At 37.0% G+C, this 19522-nt stretch overlaps 1 protein-coding gene across 4 annotated transcripts in view; it reads right to left on the minus strand.

Annotated features, from left to right (window-relative positions):
- The window catches only part of DSCAM (DS cell adhesion molecule), a 476005-nt gene that overhangs the window by 390066 nt on the left and 66417 nt on the right, over positions 1 to 19522 (minus strand). For all 4 annotated transcript variants that reach the window (XR_003990146.1, XM_030477062.1, XM_030477064.1 and 1 more), the window contains exons 2-3: positions 18488 to 18805; positions 13703 to 13849 (exon numbers count right to left, since the gene is read on the minus strand). Coding sequence is in view for 3 of the 4 variants with exons in the window: in XM_030477062.1 (XP_030332922.1) it covers positions 13703 to 13849; positions 18488 to 18805 (465 nt within the window). In the remaining variant the exon portion in view is untranslated. The remainder of the gene's footprint in view (positions 1 to 13702; positions 13850 to 18487; positions 18806 to 19522) is intronic.

A 19522-nucleotide genomic window follows, 5' to 3' on the forward strand; every position in this document is an offset into this window, starting at 1 on the left:
TGTACTTAGCTTAATAGGTTCCCATTAGGGAAATGCAAAAATAGCATTGATTTTATTTAAGAAGAGAATCTCAGATAAATTATGCAGTTAAATAGCTGTACACAATTTTTTTTATGAACTCTGGTGATTTCTGTTTCACAGAAAGTATCCTATGTGGTTGTTATGAAGGAATTTACTAGTATCCATATGTTAATTAACTCAAAATATTCAATACTCCTTTTCCCAAAACAGGAATTTGTAGAGGAAAATGAAAAATAAGAAGCACATCAAAAAACACTGCAAAGATTGATTATGGAACCAAATGATCAACCAAAAATCATGCAATTTATTTATCCTAAGATTATTTTGTTTTCCTATAAAAATACGTCGGCAATTTTCAAACAGTCTTCAGTTTGAAATGAAACAGCAAAATGATTCATTTTGAAAATACTGAAAAGGAAAAGTTCTGCCTTTTCTGCATCCCTTTCAGACTTCTATTTATTTGTTTTGGCTGAAACATGACTTTTTCAATAGGAAATAGGAAGACATCATTTTCAGCCAAAGCAAGCACACATTTTTCCTGACAAAGTAATTGACAGAAAAAGTGCCCAGCTGATTCAAATACACAAGTCTCCTGCAAATAACATCAGCCATGAGAAGAAAAAAAAAATATCTTGAGACAGGAAGGAGGAAGAGATTTCTGATTTTAAACACACTTTTTGCTGAGTAAACCCACACAAAGTTGGTGGGGGTTCTCCTCCCTGCCTTTTTTTGGGGGGGGCCGGGGGGGTTTGACAAATTTAAAGCATTTGTTTTTATGGTCCTATGTTCCTGTGGTTTCCTTCCAACTATTTGTTATTAGGTATCAGATGTAGTAAGAAAATAAATCTAAATGAAAGTGACACAGCAAAGGCAAAACATTTCATCTTCTTTTAGCTGACTACAATTATAAGTAACGCTTTCCAAGTCCACCTCTCCCACTGAGCTTCACCTTCCACGTCCTTGTACAGAGAGCTCCAGTCCAAGGCAATAAGCACTCCATAAGCAGAAATCTGAAGTACTGAGTACACGCAGTATTGGGTTTATTAATGAGGATATAAAACACTTCCACCAAATTAACAAGGGTTCCTAAACCTCCTTCACACTTGATCTATGCCTTTTCCTATTCCAGTACTTGGAAGAAACAGATTTCTTCCAATCAAGAAGCATGGATGCAAGTAAAGGACTATGTTATAGGAGATCCTGCCTGGGTGTTTGCAGCAGCCTTAATGAGAAACAGCAAATCTTGAAACTTCTTTGGTTTTCAGTTTCCCTTTATGTAAAATGAGGGTAATAATTCTAATTAACTGAAGGGTGCTTAAGGTTTGTCATAAAGGAAAAGAGACGTCAAAATAAGCAGGAATAAAGGTTTCCCAGATTTTCTAGAGAGTTCATGATACCTAATTTTTTTTGCACTCAAAAAAAAAAAAAAAAAAAAAAAGCCAGTTTTCGAAAGTGCTATGAACAACTATTGATGAGGATGCAAAGAATTGCAATCAAATAGAGCTCATACAAGAAAGGAGAAGACACATGAAAGAAAAGGAAAGCAAAATCCAGTGAATAACTTCTTTTTCTTAAATCCTTTCTGAAAATGCACACAGCATCTCGCAAAATCTTGTTGGGCTGCTGACATTTAGAGGGGCTCTCTTTTTCTCATTTATTCTATAAAAGTGCTGAATGAATGCCGCGACACAGTATGCATTATCCTATCACTTCTTATTTATGGGTGCGCTTTTGCTTCCCAGCCCTGAAACTGCTTTTCAGCAATTCACAAACGTCCACTTTGAAAAGAAAATCAGGTTTGCTTCTCTTGTTCTAACTGATTTTTTGCAAGAAAACTCATCTCTTCTTTGTTTTCAGCAAAAAAGATTTTAAGATATCCAGTACATTTATAAATTCAAAAAAACATTTTAGCAGAACAAAAGGTACTATGTATATGATTAATCCCTGTATTTCTCTGGATTCTTTCGTAAGACTTCCACATATAAATACAATATAATGTTAGCATTTGTGTTTTTCTGTCGTTTTTTTTTTCCCCACTATTTTCTTTTTCATAACATCTCCCCTCACAACAGCAGCTGCTTCCATGTTTTATTATACTTTAGAATGAATTGCGGAAGATTTCTGATAAATACATTATAATCTCAAAAGATTTTAAATAATGTTGTAAAAACATGTAAAAATTGTTATGCTTGTTGAGACTCTTGCACTGTCATGAAATTTCATGTCAACAATTTATTTTACAGAAACGTTTTGCTTTCATAACACACTGACTATAATAACAATTTCTTTGTACAGAATATGTCTATATAGTTTTGGGTTTTTTTTTTATCTGCATACTATTTCGTATATTTAAGGGATCAGTTTTACTTACAGTATAGTTGTGTATTTCCATACAGTTATTTTTAGCATTTCAGTTGATGTGCTTTGCTCTTTTTTGTCTTAGAAATACTCTTTAAACAAATGCCTTTTTTGTCAGTGTTGTGTGAAAAACAGGAAGGGAAAATGGAGTATAAGGAATGATTCTCAGTCCTCAGCACAGACAAAACACTTTTACAGGCACAAAACAAATGTTAGTCTCAGAAACAGAGCAAAATATTTTTTTTCATCATTATCACTCGGGTATTGCTTAGAGGATCGGTTGCAAGAAAAGTATCATGAGAATAAAAGATGTTACTTCTTTATGGGTTATGTGTCTTTAAAGAATAAAACGTGGGTTTACTAAACGATGATATTTATCTAGATGCAGTTGAGCAGGATGTTTTACAAATGGAGGGCAGTAAAAAAAAAAAAAAAATCTCTGCCTCTAGAAACTTGTATTCTATTCATCTCTTCATTAGTTCAAAATTTTAAAAATCAGCTCCACAGCTGAACCCAAATGTATTTTCTGAGTGTGTCAGGAATTCAGCTCTGTTTTAATGGAGAAAGGGGAAAAACATTTAGCAAAAAAAAATTCCCTAGGCATGCAATTGAAAAACAAGAGTGCTATATGTCAGCTCTGTTTTCCCTGCTGGAATACATAATCCCTGAACGGAGCTTGCCCTGACCTTCCATAAGAAGCAGGGTAATTGTTCTCGGGGATTTTATGAATACCACTGTCTATTTGCAAAGAAAGCCATGGATAAAAAAGGAAAATGAATTTTAATTTGCAGTGAAAGTGAGCATCCAGTCCTGGGCTGTTGCTCAACTGGAAGAGAGCCAGACTTGATCCCTGGGCAGAGAGCCAAGGAGGTATCATTGCCATGGTGCACGATCAAGTTCTGCAGCTGCAGAGTTAAGATGGGTACAGAGAAGGGACCTCTGTATCGTCTTCAGAACAGAATAAAACCTAAAGACTCTGGAGCGTTAATTTTACCATCCTTCCTCACTACCAGACCCAGAAGCAGAGAAGCAGTAAACCACTCAAGTTTTGCAAGGGGAAGCTATACAGAACAATCCCTCCAGGGTGCTGCAATGAAGGATAAATCCTTCTGAGGAGAAGGAGAGAACAAAACAAAAGCATAGAACTGAAACCACAGAGAGATACACAGGATGCCTCTCTTCATTCGTAATTTCACAGAGTCCTCTCAAGCACGTCCCTAGTGTCCCTCTTGAGCTGCCCTTTTAGTTCTCCATGATTGCATCCGATTGCTGTCCAACTTCGGGTGTGAAGCACTCCCTCTTGGTAGTGATGTTTACTGACCACATCTGCCTGTGAGGCAGAGGTGGGAGTCAGCCCTGGGGAGGAGGATCTGGCCTGGTTTGTGCGGTTTAGCCCTGTCCAGGTCTGGGCTCATCCCCTAACTGTGCTGCTGCAGAAGGGCTCAGCAAGGACGGCCTCTCACCTGAGATGTCAGCAGCGCTAGCATAAATTTTTAACTCCTCTGTTCACTGAAGCAGCAATTGATTTCAGTTCAATTCACTGCACAAGATGTGCAATCTTACTTTTATGCGGAGGTGAAATTCCTGTATTAATTCGTATTGAGTGCGCACAACAGGCAGTGAGAAAAGTGGCAATGCAGAGAGACAAAAGTAAGAGTGATTTCTGTGATCCGTATTGAATTAGCTACTTTAAAAATGAATGCTGAGTATTCCATGAAAGTATCTGAATAAACACACAGCTGTTCAGATGGCGGTAGGGGAAAGAAAACTTACGGGAGAAGAAAAGGACACAATGAGGTAGAGGAGAATAAGTTGCCATAAATATATACCTCCATCCTTCATTTCATGCAGCCATGATTCTCTCTGGCAGCTGCATGATTAATTCAAAGATTTCTTGATTATTTTTTTTTTTCCCTTGCTCAATCCTGCTGACCTGCTTTTGTTGACAGGTCTGTGTGGATCACAATCCTCTGCCCACTGGAAGTATGGAATCATGTTAGTCTCCATGGCCTGCAGTGAATATTTCAACTCATTCACCACCAACAGCATGTGAGTGCAGAGCTTATTTCAAACCAAACAAACATGAAATAACAAACTGATAAGCTACTTTTACTATGAAAACTATCTGTAATTGCAATTATAATGTAATTTTGGAGAGAACAACAGATCAATTTTTCTTCTTCTGTACTCTCATAAGAAATTCACTAGCTAAAAGTTTTCTAGCAAAACCAAAGAGATTTTGGTACAGCAACTCCTTATAACATAAAATGTTTAGCCTTTGAATCTATCGCCTTCCTGCAGCAGGACAGAATATCTGCCCCTGTGCAGTTACACAGCTCGAGCTCACACACCAGATCACAGGCATCAAAAATTCATTGGTTTCTAACTAAAAGATCACCTGGCCTTCATTGTAACCTTCCTCTAAACAGAACACGGACATGCAATCAGAATATGCTGATACAATTTAGCAACCTGGGTGAAGCAATGGAGATACAACACTGATGGCACTGTAAATGAAACAAAGCTCTACCAGATATGTACTTCCAATTCTTTCTAATGAGCAATTCTCCGAATGAGCCTTCAATTAAAAATAGACTCTCAACAGGGAAGACAAATCAAGTGAGCATCTGTATGGCCATCTACAGCCCTAAAAAATGGGTTTACCTACTTAATAGCACTGTACTCCACAATAATGTTTTAGTTGAAATCAGTTAACTAGTACAACACCAACACTGGAAAATACTGTTTCTGTTTCTTCTGGTTGCTACCTGTATCTCCTTGATGAATTAAAAATAACCAAAATTCACAGCTGGTGGCAGTTTTGACATTCTACCTCTCTCAAGTGCAACTAAACCACATACATAGGCAAAATCTGTAGGGTATAAAGCATTCTGGGTAAAAGGCACACACTCATTAAAATGTATCTCATGCATCAATTTTGTCCCTTCATATCAAAACTGTCAGAGCTCATGGGGTGTTTGCTCAGGTTAGACCAAGTTTTGATGGGAAACCACAAGCATACAGTGCTTAATATGGTCATCTACTTATTCACTGCCATTCAGGAAGGTGACAAGCCACTAACAGCAGATTTGTAAGGATGAAAACGATGCTATGATCGCTATTTCAAAAAGTAAAAATTGAAATAAATAACAAACCTAGACCTAAAACCGGCACACTAATTCATCTAAGTATGTTTGTGCTCCTAGCCCTTTTTCATACCAAATCTGACAGCACTGTGCCTTGCTGACTACAAATCAGACCCCCAAAAACCATGCATAACAAACCAAAGCAGAAAAATTTTACGAAACACTATTCAATTCAAGAAAATATATTTGAACCAAAAACTGCCTGAAGAAATGTAAACGAAGAGCAAAGACAAAATGGAAAAACGTTGAGTGAACACCTGTGAAGGCTAACTGCCAGTCTGCCCTTATTTCACCTTTAATAAAGATCTGGGAAACATCAGCCTAATTAAAATGCAGGCCATATTTATTTGATGGCTTTACAAAACCTGGAGTGAATTAATATTACAGGAACTGAGGAAGCTAGAAATAGCTGGCCAGGTGATAAAATGGGATTCACCCCAGGAAAATGGAAGAAATTCCAAGTACATCTGGAAAGAAAACATTGTGAGACAGGTATTTCCGGTGAGAGACTAACTGTGCCATTGAAGTCAGCCATGCTGAAGGAAACCTTTTGATGACTGGCAACACCAATAACAAGGTGGTAAAATAGAACAGTTAGGGCATCAGATTGGATAATGTTATGCATGGTCCAACAGACCCTCAGGCCCATAGGCAGATGTCATAGATGCTCCTATATATGTATATGTACGTGTATCTGTATGCACACACTCATGGATATAGGCAGGGAGAGAAACGCATATATTTAAAAAAAAAAAATAAAAAAAAAAAAATTTGAAGCCTTAATGCAGAAAGCAGCATTACAATGTCCTTCTCCTCTCTCATTCTGTAATTCACAAGACTGCAAGCAGCAATTCTGAAGAGGGCCCGAATCTAGTAAATTTTTTCATGTGCCTTAATTGTGTAAGTAGAGAGGGAAAAAAAATGGGGGGGGAGGAGAGGATAAAAAGAAAAAATAGAAAAAAAGATTTTTTTTTTCTTTGGTTTTAATGTGAGTAGAGGGAAAGGATGCCACCAATTGATGGAAATGGAGGACTGTCCAAAACTGAGCAGCAACAGAGGGGAAAAATATTACAATACACTTGTCTCCTAGACACACTTCATTACTGAAATGCCAAAACTGCTGCTACTCTTTGTAAATCGTATTAGTATTAAAACTGTTGGATGAAGTGATTTGGCTTCCTGCACCTCAAACACCAAGGCACCCCATTCAAATATATTTTTTTCCCCCATCTCTCCCAAACAGCTCTGGATGTTCTACATCCTCAGAACAGCCGAAATATTCAGTCATGCTGAGGAAAATCTGCAAGATCCCTCTACAGGAAAATGACAGTCTCTCTGATATTAACACCTCTGTTTCATATGCATGCTTCCCTGTACTCGTTAAATGATCAGAAACCAATCCTTTGCCTACAATTGCATTGCTCACTTTTTTCTGTGCTATCAAAATTTGATTCTTTGACATATGGATTAGATGCTTTCTATCTTCACCCCTTCAAGTCACTGCCTTGAACAGTGAACACCACCTGCCTCCCAAAAGCTGTTGAAACCCTTGCATCTAATCCTACCAATCCCGCAGCCATTATTTTAGAATGATCCACCTGATTAAAATACTCCAGTGTAACGGAATAGGAAGCAAACATGGAGCACAGACTGCAGAGCAGTCAGAGGAAAGGTCCTCCAATGAGCAGGGTTAAGTCTGTTGCCTTACTCAGTTACAGTTTTAGCTTACAGTGAGTCAAAGGAAAGCATCAAAAATGTTTGCACAAGCAAGGTCTGCTAAGCTTTTACCATCTCCACTTTCTAGGATTATAAAACACCCTTCTTCTCTTCAAAGAACAGTGCTCTCAGAAAAAATGCAGATCCTAGACATTTCCTAAATAATGTAGTAAATTACTTTTTCCTAACTCCCTTAGGAAAATAACCTTGTTGAAAGAGAAAGTGAGGAAGCAATGCATTGTCTTTGGAGATGCACTTTCCGTGTCTTCAAGAAGCTTCAAAAACACATTGCTATAACAGCAAGCCTACAGCCCAACCTGGTCATTGCTGAACACAACTCGCATTAGCTTTACAGGGAGTCAAGGAAGCTCAGCAGATCTAAGGGTCTGACTGCTTTACTTTCTGTGTGCTGTCACAACTCTAAATAGCAGAATTAAATCTCTCTGGCATATTTCTGGTAGAAAGTAGTTTCCATTCAGAATGTTTGTATTTTGTATATATTGCTAATATTTAAGCATAAAAGATGCTTCATCCCACTCTACTTGGAATCGGAATAAATCTTTCATCTAAACTATTCAGTGGCCTAGGTTAAGTGTCTGATGACTGCTTGCTGGTTGGCAACCATGATTAAGCCCTGATACCAAACCAAAACAAGAAAGATCATAGCTCATCTCTACTAGACACAGACTCAATCAAATGGCTGGACTTAATCCCTGTGATCATCAGCAATAATCTAATTCTGAACACAGGACTCTGCACACAGGACTGCTTTCCATAAAGAGAGAGATGGGTTTTTTCCTACTACGTGCAAACCTCATGGCTGAAAAAATAGCGATCGCTCTGTGTAAACCACTGCTGTAATCTCCAAACCCCATCGCAAACAAAAACTGCAGTGTTATATATTAGATCCGACCACATGATAACTACTGGCAAACATTGACTGCTTACTGTCAACCACAGCAGTTCAGAAAAGCCCATTGTACAGAAAGAGATCCAAGAGCCCCAGAGCATTTTAAAGGCAAGACTCAAGGAACTGTGTGTAAATAAATAATGTAATTCATTACATCAAATGTAGGTCATTGTACATCAGTGACACTTCTCAAGCCATGGTCCAGTGTGTTTAATTTCTGGCTGAAAGTATGCTGGCTTGAAGGCTCATCAGCTGCCATCTGCACATCAATCACGGCCCTTCAGGGAACCGTGTTCTGTTCATGCTTACACACCTTTCCCTCAAAGCTGCTATTGTTTCAGTGTAGATTTAAATATGCCATTGTGCACAGTCGTTATTACCCATCTATCTCCTTTTCTACCTTTTTTAAGCAGTCACATGTATAAATCAGATTTTTGCATCGTATGTCATTAGGCAGGAAAATGAAAAATCAGAAAGGTCAGGGCATGAACCTATTCATGATCCTGCTCTCGGCACTAAGCTTTCCATTCAGATATATGGAAAAACTCAAAATCCCTCCTAGTTACCAGCACCAGGACAAGAGGCATTCATAACAGAAGTACAATACGTAGTGACAGACCACACTTAAATTCTTCAGCTTTTATTTTTGTTTCCATCTGCTCTTTGTTCTCGTCTTTTCTGTGTCTTTGCTGGTCCTTTATCCTCACCTCTATTTTTAATAATCCCTTTCTGTCCTTCGTTCCCTATAACCACACCAACCCTTTGCTCCCTCATGGGCTAATTAACACATGAACAGATTCTGCTCTTTGCTTTCACCAATGCAGAGTAGAATCAGCAGTTACATTGCCTTTACCTTCCCTTCTAGTCCAGTTTCACTGTTCTGTGTGTGAAGAAGAAATACAAGCCAAGCAATAGCCTCCTATCCGCCTTGCAGTTGCTCAACAGGAGCAAAAGCACAATTTGCACTGTGGTGTTTTTCTATACTATTTTTTCTTGGGCTTATGGCTGTTGTTATAACAACATACTTGCTGCACTCTTTGGTCCTGCAGGGCCTATGAAAATAGGTTGCAAGGTCAGCACAAAACTTATTCCAAAAGTCTCTTTCTTTGGGAATGGCTTGTAAGGGAAAGCAGTAAGGAAGAAAGAAAACTTGACCTTTGAGTAAGCCATATGCAGCTATCAGTCATACAACACTCTAGGATTATTTAAACTTTCATGTTCAGTGTCATCTAATGAAAATGTGTTAAGAGCTGGTTACTGATACAAAAGAAAACTGCACATCATTACAGTGCACATCATTCAGTTGCTCATCATTACGCTACTTATTACAATTCAAATGAATTTCAGACCCAGTTTCAAATCAACTGACAGTAAACAATTCAGAAAAGAAGGATCTTCAGAAAAGAGATCTTGAAGTTACAGCTGCAGAGCTCCATGCAGCAGTAGCCTGTACTTTGTGAGCCCCTTAAAACTTCTCAAAGTTACCATTGGTCCTTCTATTTTGCCAGCCTCTCAGAGATCATTAGGCAAGACATATGCCACTGGAAAGCTTGGTTGCTTTTACTAGATGACACAGGTACACAAATAAGATAATATCTGCTACAAATGCATAAAATGTGGCAACTGCAGAGGTCTGCTGCTGTCGTTGTCTGTCACTAGTCTGTAACACAGCTGTATCTAGTGGAGATGGCTACAAACTTCATCTATCAATTATTATACAAAATAGTTCTTTCAAGTATGAAAAGATTTCTGTGTATTCATTGTTGGAAGTCGAGGTTTTCTACTTTTCCCTGGAGTAGATTAATCCAAGTAATTGCTTTTGCCTTGCTTTAAAAATCTTTTTTCAGCTACCTTGGTCCCTAGAGGACACCCTGAAAAAGGTTTTTGGCGTCAGATATGTTATCACATTGAAAGACAAAATGTAGGAGCACAACCCCAATTATTTAGCTGTCCCCCTGACAGACAAGCACATGCACACCTTTTCAGTCCACAGCTGTCCTTGCACATGGAAACTTCATAGAATTCAGTATTTCTGGCTCCAAACACAGGCACCCTCCCCTTTATTGAACAGGAAGTCTGACCTATTTGGACACCCCTTGGAAACAATCTAGCAATATGTCTTAATATGTTTCAACTCCCAATTACTTTACAATAACCTGGAGGCATGACATAAAATTGCAGCCAGGAAACAGAAGATGCTTTTGCTCAGCCATATTTATTACACACTTTGATTACTATGGACATCACTGTGTTCTCTGAGAACTAAGCATACAGACAAAGCAGTACTGTCCAGGACAGTACACTACAAGAGCAGAAAAATCTCACTGTGTTAATCAAGGAATATGCCTCTTAAACACTTTTTCTGAAAAGCTAGGTATTTTCTTTACATTATAAAAGCACTTTGCTTTTTTCATTGAAATGTTGAATTTACATTAAAAAAAAGAACTGATATCTACATCAGTAAGTAGCAGCTGACAAAGGATTCTGGTTCATCTACAAATCTCTCTATCCTAGTAATCAGAATGAGACAACAGATGGACAGGTATATGAAATATTTAATCAAAAAAAAAAAAAAGAAAAAAAAAAGCTTCACTGTTGGACCACTTGTGTATACAGCTTCCCCACTGAAAAGCTGCCCTGCTTCCTGTCATAGGGGGTCTCCCATTCCTTCCTGTAAGGGATAAGCTTCCTAGGATATTTGTGTCTTCTATTTGTAACAGATATATCAACTCAGCAAAAAGCTCTTCTCACGTTTTACCTTTCTCTTTCCTCCTTCCTTCTTTTCTTTTTCTTTCTTTTCAAGCAAACACTATCACTTTTCCACAAAAAGCCTTATCCACCTCAAACCATGATAATCATCACTCCAAGTACATCTTTTTGTATTCTTGCTCTTTCCCAGTGAGATTTCCCCTCAAGATGGCTCTCATTTTTGTTGATGTTAATGAGTAACCAATAAATCAATTATATTAAGAAACAAGGAAAAAAAAACCCAAATCAGAACTTGATGTTTTCCAATATTAAATGGTGAGATAACAAGCATAACAAAGAAGCTGATCTAGCACACAATAAAAGAAACCACCACCAACAAAGCTAGCCACACCCACACTAGCAGTGGCTATATAAGCAAGCATATGCATTTCCTCAGAATATTGACCATTAGTGGAAAACAGCTCAATAGTTGTGTTATGTCTTGCATCCTATTCATCAGCACTGGCATTCTAAGAAAGGCTTGATCAATATCTACCATTTGAGTTCATGGCCAGATTATTGCGAAATTGATTATGGGTAAAACACAAGGCAATTGTTTTATGAAACATGCGTGGGTTGTGTTTTTTAAATGCTCTCGCTATTAAGCTGCAGTTAAAACATATAAACGGCGAACAATCATGTAATCGTTGTGGTTAAACTGGAGCAATGCTTCACTTCTGCCCTTGCATGACAGATAGCATTGGTCTGTAATCTAACCTGTGATTTCATCTCTGAAACGAAATATTTTCTGTGATGTGATCCAATATGATAAACTCATATTTTTAATAGCACCAGTTTTAATGAACTGTTTTATTTCCATTTAGATTTCTAACTGTTGAATTAAGGGACTGTGAGATAATTAGAAACTGGGGTTTAAGTGTTCAAATTTATAATAGATTTTTTAATAATTGTAGCCTAGTCAACCACAGTCAGGGTTTAAAATTAGTTTGGGGTTAAAATCAATATAGACTAACCAGTATGAAATAATCTTAAAATAACAGCCATGATAGTCTGTAAAAATGCCATGATTTCTTCCCTAAAGAAGGGTTACAGAGATCTGTGTCCCCTACTCCGTATTCCAGGGTGAAGGGCAGGATTGAGCCACTCAAAGATATCACATAGGTGGTAGGTACTAAAGCTCAAGTTTAAAAAAATCAGATTGAGAGGATGAAATCTACGTTTACAAGAGAAAATATGCATGTTTTCTTACAATACAGACAGAATAAACTTTGAAAAAATATGAAGATACTAACTATGCAGGTATACACATTCTTTTCCATTCATACAGACCAATATGCATATACATATATGCATATACAGACCAATAGTAACAAACACATTCATCCGCTATTGCATTAGATAATCTTAACCATAGTTTAGATAATTTTAAACATAGTTGTGTATCATTATATGCAGAATAATGGAAAGCTTATTTGCATATTTAATTACAGCTCTGACCTGACTATGTTGGCTGAAGTGTTGGCGAGTCCTAAAATTCAGGTATTATCGACTTCATGAAAATACACTTGGTTTCAGTTGCTCAATGAAAAAAATTAATATACCATATCAAATTCCAAAAGCATAACAAAGAAGTGAATTTACCAAGGTTAAACTGTGCACCAGTAGTATAGAACAACTGATCACCAATTACATGGTGCTTAAGTATCTACCAAATCCTTAGAAAGTTATTTGAGAGAGATATATATATGTATATATGTATTTTCAAAAATAGATCAAGCTTATGTAAGGAATCAATCAAACACAAAGAGAAATAAAATCTAGAAATGAGTTATATAGAAACACAGTCATTTTCATCAATGCCACATTTGTCAGAAAGGAAAGGTTATTAATACTCCGGTAAGTATAAACACATTTCCACACGTTGTAGAATTGTAAACACAAACACATTCTTAAACATACTCTGCAGCAATATTTAACTCAAACTATTTTTTTCCATTCTGCATTACCCTGGAACAATATATTTCAAATTTCCGCATGCATAAGTAATTTTTATGTGTAACAACAGCTGCATTGTGTGTAATATAATTTAGATACCTACTGTACTGAAAATATTTTTCCCACATATACTTTCTCCCATGATTTTCTTACAATGTTTGTACTTTAAAATGTTGGATATTCTTTGCGTGAATTCCCTGTACTTCCTGAACAGGGAATTTTCTCAGTTTGTCAGTAAATAGATTAATGCATATAACTGCTTTAGAATAGATTGTTTCACTTCAATATGTTCGGCTTACAACACAGTTTACCGTGTGCTTAAACTTCCAGCATTATCTATGAAGACATTTATCTATGAAGATATTTCAGGTTAAAGTGTTACGAAAGTACAAATATTGATTGCATACTCCATTAAAACACAAACAATCAAATTTAAATTTGGGATTTCTTCTAATCCCTGAGTAACATATTACTACTGAAAAACAATTACAACCCAACACATGCTTTATGACACTCAAATTTCTTTGGCATGTAGGCATTCCTTATTAAACTTAAAATATGAACCCATTGCCACAGCACCAGGAAGCTGGGTTTTTTTCTGATATAAAACAAAAAACCGTGTTCTTTTCCCCTCAAGCATGCTAGAAAAAGCAGGGCTGTCTGAAACCTTCATGTCACACACAGTCATAGGGATGCAGCAATGTTAATGTGCAATACATTACTGGAAGAATGACATACCATTCTCCTACAATTAACTCAAAATAAACATCAGGCATTTGGGGGAAAAAAAAAAATCAGGAACCGTAGCTGCCATTGCCAATTGGAAAAGAAAGCCATAACAGCCTACCTGAGACAAGCGAGACTGTGTCTTTCTCCCATGAGACAACAGTGATGTATGCCTCCACAGAGGAGGGGATAATGCACTTGAACACTGCTACATTGCCTCTCATGGCTTTCTGGTCCTCCACACGGACTGTATAGGGTTCCCGTAAAACTGAAGGTAGAAGAATAGATTTTGTTAAAAGAGTCATAATCGCACATCCCATCTACTTCCTTGGTTAGCTTTGCAAAGTTTCCCCGAGAATGTTACTCAGGTTGTGAATACTTTCGTTTCAGTAAATAATACAGTTTTGCAAGGCTGATTGCAAAGTAATATGAAAGCAATACCAGATCTTTTTGTTTCTTCAAAATCTGCATTTCACCATATTTCTGTATTGTTCTCCTGCCTAATTCTAAAGGAACAGGAGAAAGACTTTTGTAAGAACTGCATATTTATATGGGTAAATGGTGTGTCTTCTGTTACTTGTCTAGCTTCTCATGCCACATTTCTCACCACAAATAGTTTTCCCCTCTATCAAAGCGTACAAAGTACATATAAGTACTCTGTGTGAATTAGACATCTAGAGGGTAGAAAAGAAGGTCAGTGTCATTTAGGATTTTGAAGAAGTGAGAACTGAAGGAGAAAAATCGATGGAGGTGACAGCCGGAGAGAAAGTGAGGTGTCTCAGAAACACAGAGAAATGATAGTAGCTAAGGTAAAGAGCTACATTCAATTGACAAACATTGAAAGAAATAGGTTAATGGTAAGAAAACAGAAACTATGATTCAGAGTTGTATTAAAAAAACATCATGGGGACACTTACATCCAGGATATGATTTTTTCAGCATCTGAAAGAATTAATTTAATGGACAATGATAAAAGAACAACTGGAGAAATCCTTCACACTGAACTAATATTGCCACGGTGAGACGGACTTGCATTGGATGGGAGAATAGGAAGAAGGAAAATCCTAGCACTGAAAAATTTCAGTAAAGAATGAGGGGTGAAAAATCCTGTGAGCAACAGTTAATGGAGGTGGTAGAGCAGAGAAGAAACAGATGCTGTCTACTACAAGAAGTAAATGGGTAAGACAGGAAGGACAAGCAGGAGCATAGACTCTCCATAGGATCATAAGGTCAAGGTGCAAAAAAAGAAATCACAGCCAACAGTGTTATAAATCTTTAGGTGGTGAACAAAGTTATATATCTTAAAGTGACAGTTTCAATGAAAATAAGGTTGAATGTATTGGAAAATGACACATATCTGAGACATGTATATGCCTGAGGGTAAAAGTTATTGGGAAGAAGACCACCAGTGCAGCAGTGTAACCAGGTCAGCAATGCTGAACTGCCACATCAATGAAATTTTTTGCCTACATATCCTGCCCATAAACATATACCAAGCTCTACCAATTATGTTTAAGCACATTGATTCTAAGCTGAAGAACCAGTAAAACCTCTGCAGAGTTTACAAAAGTATTTCTATGCACCAGGAGCACTGAAATTTCTAAATGTCAGCCCCACTTACAATGTATTTCAAGAAAAAAAAGGCAGAGTACTGAAACATAACTGAAGTTTTCACAAACAGCATCGGGTTATCAGATCCAGTGCTACCACTGCAAACAGGAAGACTGACGTTCTCCATTCCAAACATGAATGTAGCAATATAACAGTTAGAAGCTCTAACCAAAAGTTAGCAAACATAATTATACTACATGTATCTTTAAAAAAGAAAAAAAAAAATGCATTTTCTCTGATGTGATAAACACCACTAGATTTTTTTAAGGTCAATAATGTATTTTTAATTAATGGTTAAGTTTCTTAATCCTGTTATAAGTGCTGAACTGATATTACAAGCACCTTTAATGCAGTGACTTTAAAACATTGGCTGCCCTGTGATGAAGCAGTCCCCTAATCTTGTTCTACACTGGCAGGAATGGCACATAGATCATCTTAATGAGGCTGACTTTTATCTAACGCTCATGCTCCAACCACAATTTACAGAAAGGGCTTCTTTAGCAGAAATATCCTAACCATTGCTAAAGGTTTTTGTATTCTTTCAGAACAGTTGGCCATTTTGAAAATCTGCCCGCTTGGTCATTTCAGTAAAAGCAAATAGAGAAACCATATATGAGGCACAAAAACTGGAAAGAGGTTTATTCATTTCTTCGCTTAAAAACTTTACACTATTGTGATTTCAGAGGCCCCTTGGTTATGTCAAGATCATTGTTTTATCAGTTCCCATGAATGACTTGCTGATTTATTTATTTTTTTATTTTAAATCCCATGCCCCTAAGTCATGAATTTATATGAGAATTTCAGCTTTTATTAAAAAGATATATTCTTCCCTGCCATGACTGAGCAGGAAAGCTTGAAGGTAAAATAGAGATATGCACCTTTAATCACATGTGGGACTGGCCTGGAAGAAGATTGGGTTGGGTGTCTAGGTGTGGGGGTTATGTTTTCCTAGGGGTTGGGAATGCATTGCATTATATGCAAAATTATATGCAAAACCACAATTACAAGCATTGTGAGCTACAACCCTTATATCTCCTGCTCCTATTTTTGGGGAAGCCCATAAATGAGCTTCAGATTTCCTCAAGCTAACTGTGAGAATAGACAAAGCTGTATTAGTTTTTGTATGACTGTGTTATGATTGGATCCTCCACTGATTACTTTTCTATTTCTAGGAAATCTTATTGCTGTTGGCTGGCACTGGAAAGACGAGGAGTTGGAGAAGAAAAGAGCTTAGAAAGGGCTGGCCCTAATTAGCATTATTTTGGGGAAATCTGAAACTCTGTAGAGATTTCACATGACCAGAAATTTAACTGAAAATAACACACAAACAAATGAAGTTTATCACTTCGTATTTGAGCAACACAGAATTTATCATCTGAACATAAAAATACACTTTCTGCTATGTTCAGAAGAATTATATTTTCCTAATATTAGGGAATTACACAAGCCTTTGGAAAAGATACTCACTAGTAGCTATTGTCTGCCATCAGGAACAATGACAGTTCTGACATATAGTATCAGTTTATATGAAGGAAGAGGACTTGTTTAACTAGTTATCCAAAGCTCAAATTAACTGAGAAATTGAATCATATGGAGAAATAATGAATCAGAGGTAAAAGGCTAAAAATGGAAGGAGAAGGGGTAAAAGGAGCATTTCTGACTTGGCCAAAAAGAGTTGCTAGTTTATGAGTCAAGCAGCTACAGCCACCTACTGCAAAGCCTTTTTTCAGGTCCTTCTTCCATTTGTGAGGTTTATTTCTCAAACAGAGAAGGAAGACTTCTTTTGGGGTTCCAATGGATCAATGCTGAGCAACTGCACAGCTGCATCCTGTCAACCATATTATATGCTTTTACAAATAAATGAACACCAGTTCAGAGCCTCAACTAGCAACATTGCAAATATTAGCCTCCTCTACATCATCACATTATTTTGTCTAAGAAATAGGAAAAATGGAAACTAATACTGGTAAAAATGCTGCCCAAGGGATGTTCAAATTTGAGATACATTATCAAATCCACAAAGTACAAGAAAACATTATGTTTTCTTTGAATATAATTCTGCCAACAAGTGGACAACTTGTCCATGAATCCATTGAAGTAAAACCAAAAGCAAAAAAAACAGAACCAAGTTCCAAACATAAAGATATTTATGCTGTATTCTTACAAATCTTTGGGTTTTGGATTTTTTTTGATCTGTGGACAACTAAGCATTTTCAGAAGCAGCATAGACCGTTATAGAAACTTCACGTATTCATAACATTCACTTGCTTCTACTAGTCACTTGTACAAGAAAATCCACTTTTCTAGACTAAAATTTTAATAAGACACATGAATTTATGGAAACCTAGGTTTTACTCTTGTCTTCTAATTGTCTACAAACTACAGATCTCTGAATATTAATTTATTGTTGAGAAGAAGAAAATATATTCTCTTTTTTAAAGAGAGTCACAGACAAATCTACTTGCTAACTTCAGTTTTCCCTACATAACTCCTGTGAAGGTCTATCTCTAAAGGAAAGATACTTCTCTTCTGAAAAACAACCCAAAAGACCAAAAAACCCCTAGCATAGCTCCACCAACAGGAGAGGTTATGAGGATTTGCATTAGCCAGGGTCAGCTCCCAGACTAGCATTTGTTTGTTTGTTTAAATATTTTAATTAACTGAAGTGCTTAGACAAAACTTTCAAAAAAATATTCAATCGTGTTTATGTGTTGCAACAAAAGGCCTGATTTTTATCACGCTCTGATTCTCCACTGGCTGACCCAGTCTGCACACTGTCAGTATAGAAAACAGATGCAAAACCATTATGCTCATTTGCATCCTTTGGTTTAAACAGAAAGCACTGACTATGGACCAACATCAGTTGCTGAATCATTACACAGGACACAAGTTTTTTTCTCAAAACGAAGCATGAATACAAGCAAATGAGAAGGGATGTGATTAGGTAAAATTCCTCTTTTCTTCCAGCCCCTTACAAAATCCGAAGACTGCATCTTTTTCTCTCACAGCTCTTTAATGAGTAAGCATGGTCTGATTATTTATTATCAGTTCATTTTACCTTATACTTGTGCAGAAGCCCAACTAATTATGATCTGTGGAAAACTATCTTTTCGCCACCAAAATAAATCAGGGAGGAGAAGGAAGAAATCATTGTTTTACTTAATATTGTAAAGAGTTCAGAGGTGACAATTCTGGCCTGTCTTCTTTGATTCACAGCTGCTGCTACTCTTTATCTGAAAAAAACAAATTTTCTCCCTCTTCAAGCCTATTTGAACCCAATAAAGACTATACTTACCAGCCTTAATGTGAACATCCTGACTTCTGATTTTCCCTGAAGGATTTTCAGCTGTGCAATAGTAAGTGTTATCATGGATTAAGTTATTAAAGCTTGAAGGAGGGAAGGGGAAAATTTGGAGAGTGCCATTGGGGTGGACATGGCGGATCCCTGGGACATCGTAAATCTCCTCGCCCGTCGCTAGGTACCATCTGAGCGTCACAGGAGGGATCCCTGCTGCTGGACAGGGTACCAATGTCCCTGTTGTGCTAGCAAACACTACCTCTTGCAGAGATGCATTGACAAAATATAGACTGGCATGTAGATCTTCACTGAAAACTGCAAGACAAAAGAAGAGAAAGAACAGACCTTGAAAACCTAAGAAATTTCAGCTTCACACAAAACAATTTGACTGTTACTTGCCACAAAATCAAACACAATGCCTAAGGAAGGTAACCAAAACATCTAGATCCTAACGCAAGCTCTAATAAAATGTTTCTCATTTTTTAAGAAAAAATCACTGGATTAAGCACACTAAATGGTTTGCATCCAAGAGTAAAATGGAAAATCCCTTTCTTTATAGAGTAAACTGAAACAGATCTGAACACTTTTGCATTTGTGGATGCAGTGTTCTTTGTAACGACAGAAAAATCCAGCAGTCATCCACTTTAATGAAATTTCTAGCATCTAAATTTCTGCCTGAAACACAGGGAGCTTCTGTTACCATTTTAAATTTGTTTTTACAGTCTTTCCATGGCAAAATAAAGTAATAAAAAGAACTGAGCAAACAATGAAAAAATATCCATAATTCCTTAATAATAATACATATCTATAATTAATACAGATACAAATTAATAAATACATTATGTAATTTGGTCGGGTCTTTTTAGCAAAGACCTAAAGACTTAGGTACAAAGCATGCTTATTGTAATCTTGGTTCTGCCATCCATGTGGTTATAGTTCCCTACCCAACCTTAAACCGCAGATTCTGTAACACTATAAAAGCTCTGTATTGGTCAGAGCAAAAGGTTAGCCCTCTTTCCTCTAAACACTTCT

This window comes from Strigops habroptila, chromosome 2 (genome assembly GCF_004027225.2).
Source record: "Strigops habroptila isolate Jane chromosome 2, bStrHab1.2.pri, whole genome shotgun sequence".
NCBI classification, from domain to species: Eukaryota; Metazoa; Chordata; class Aves; order Psittaciformes; family Psittacidae; genus Strigops; species Strigops habroptila.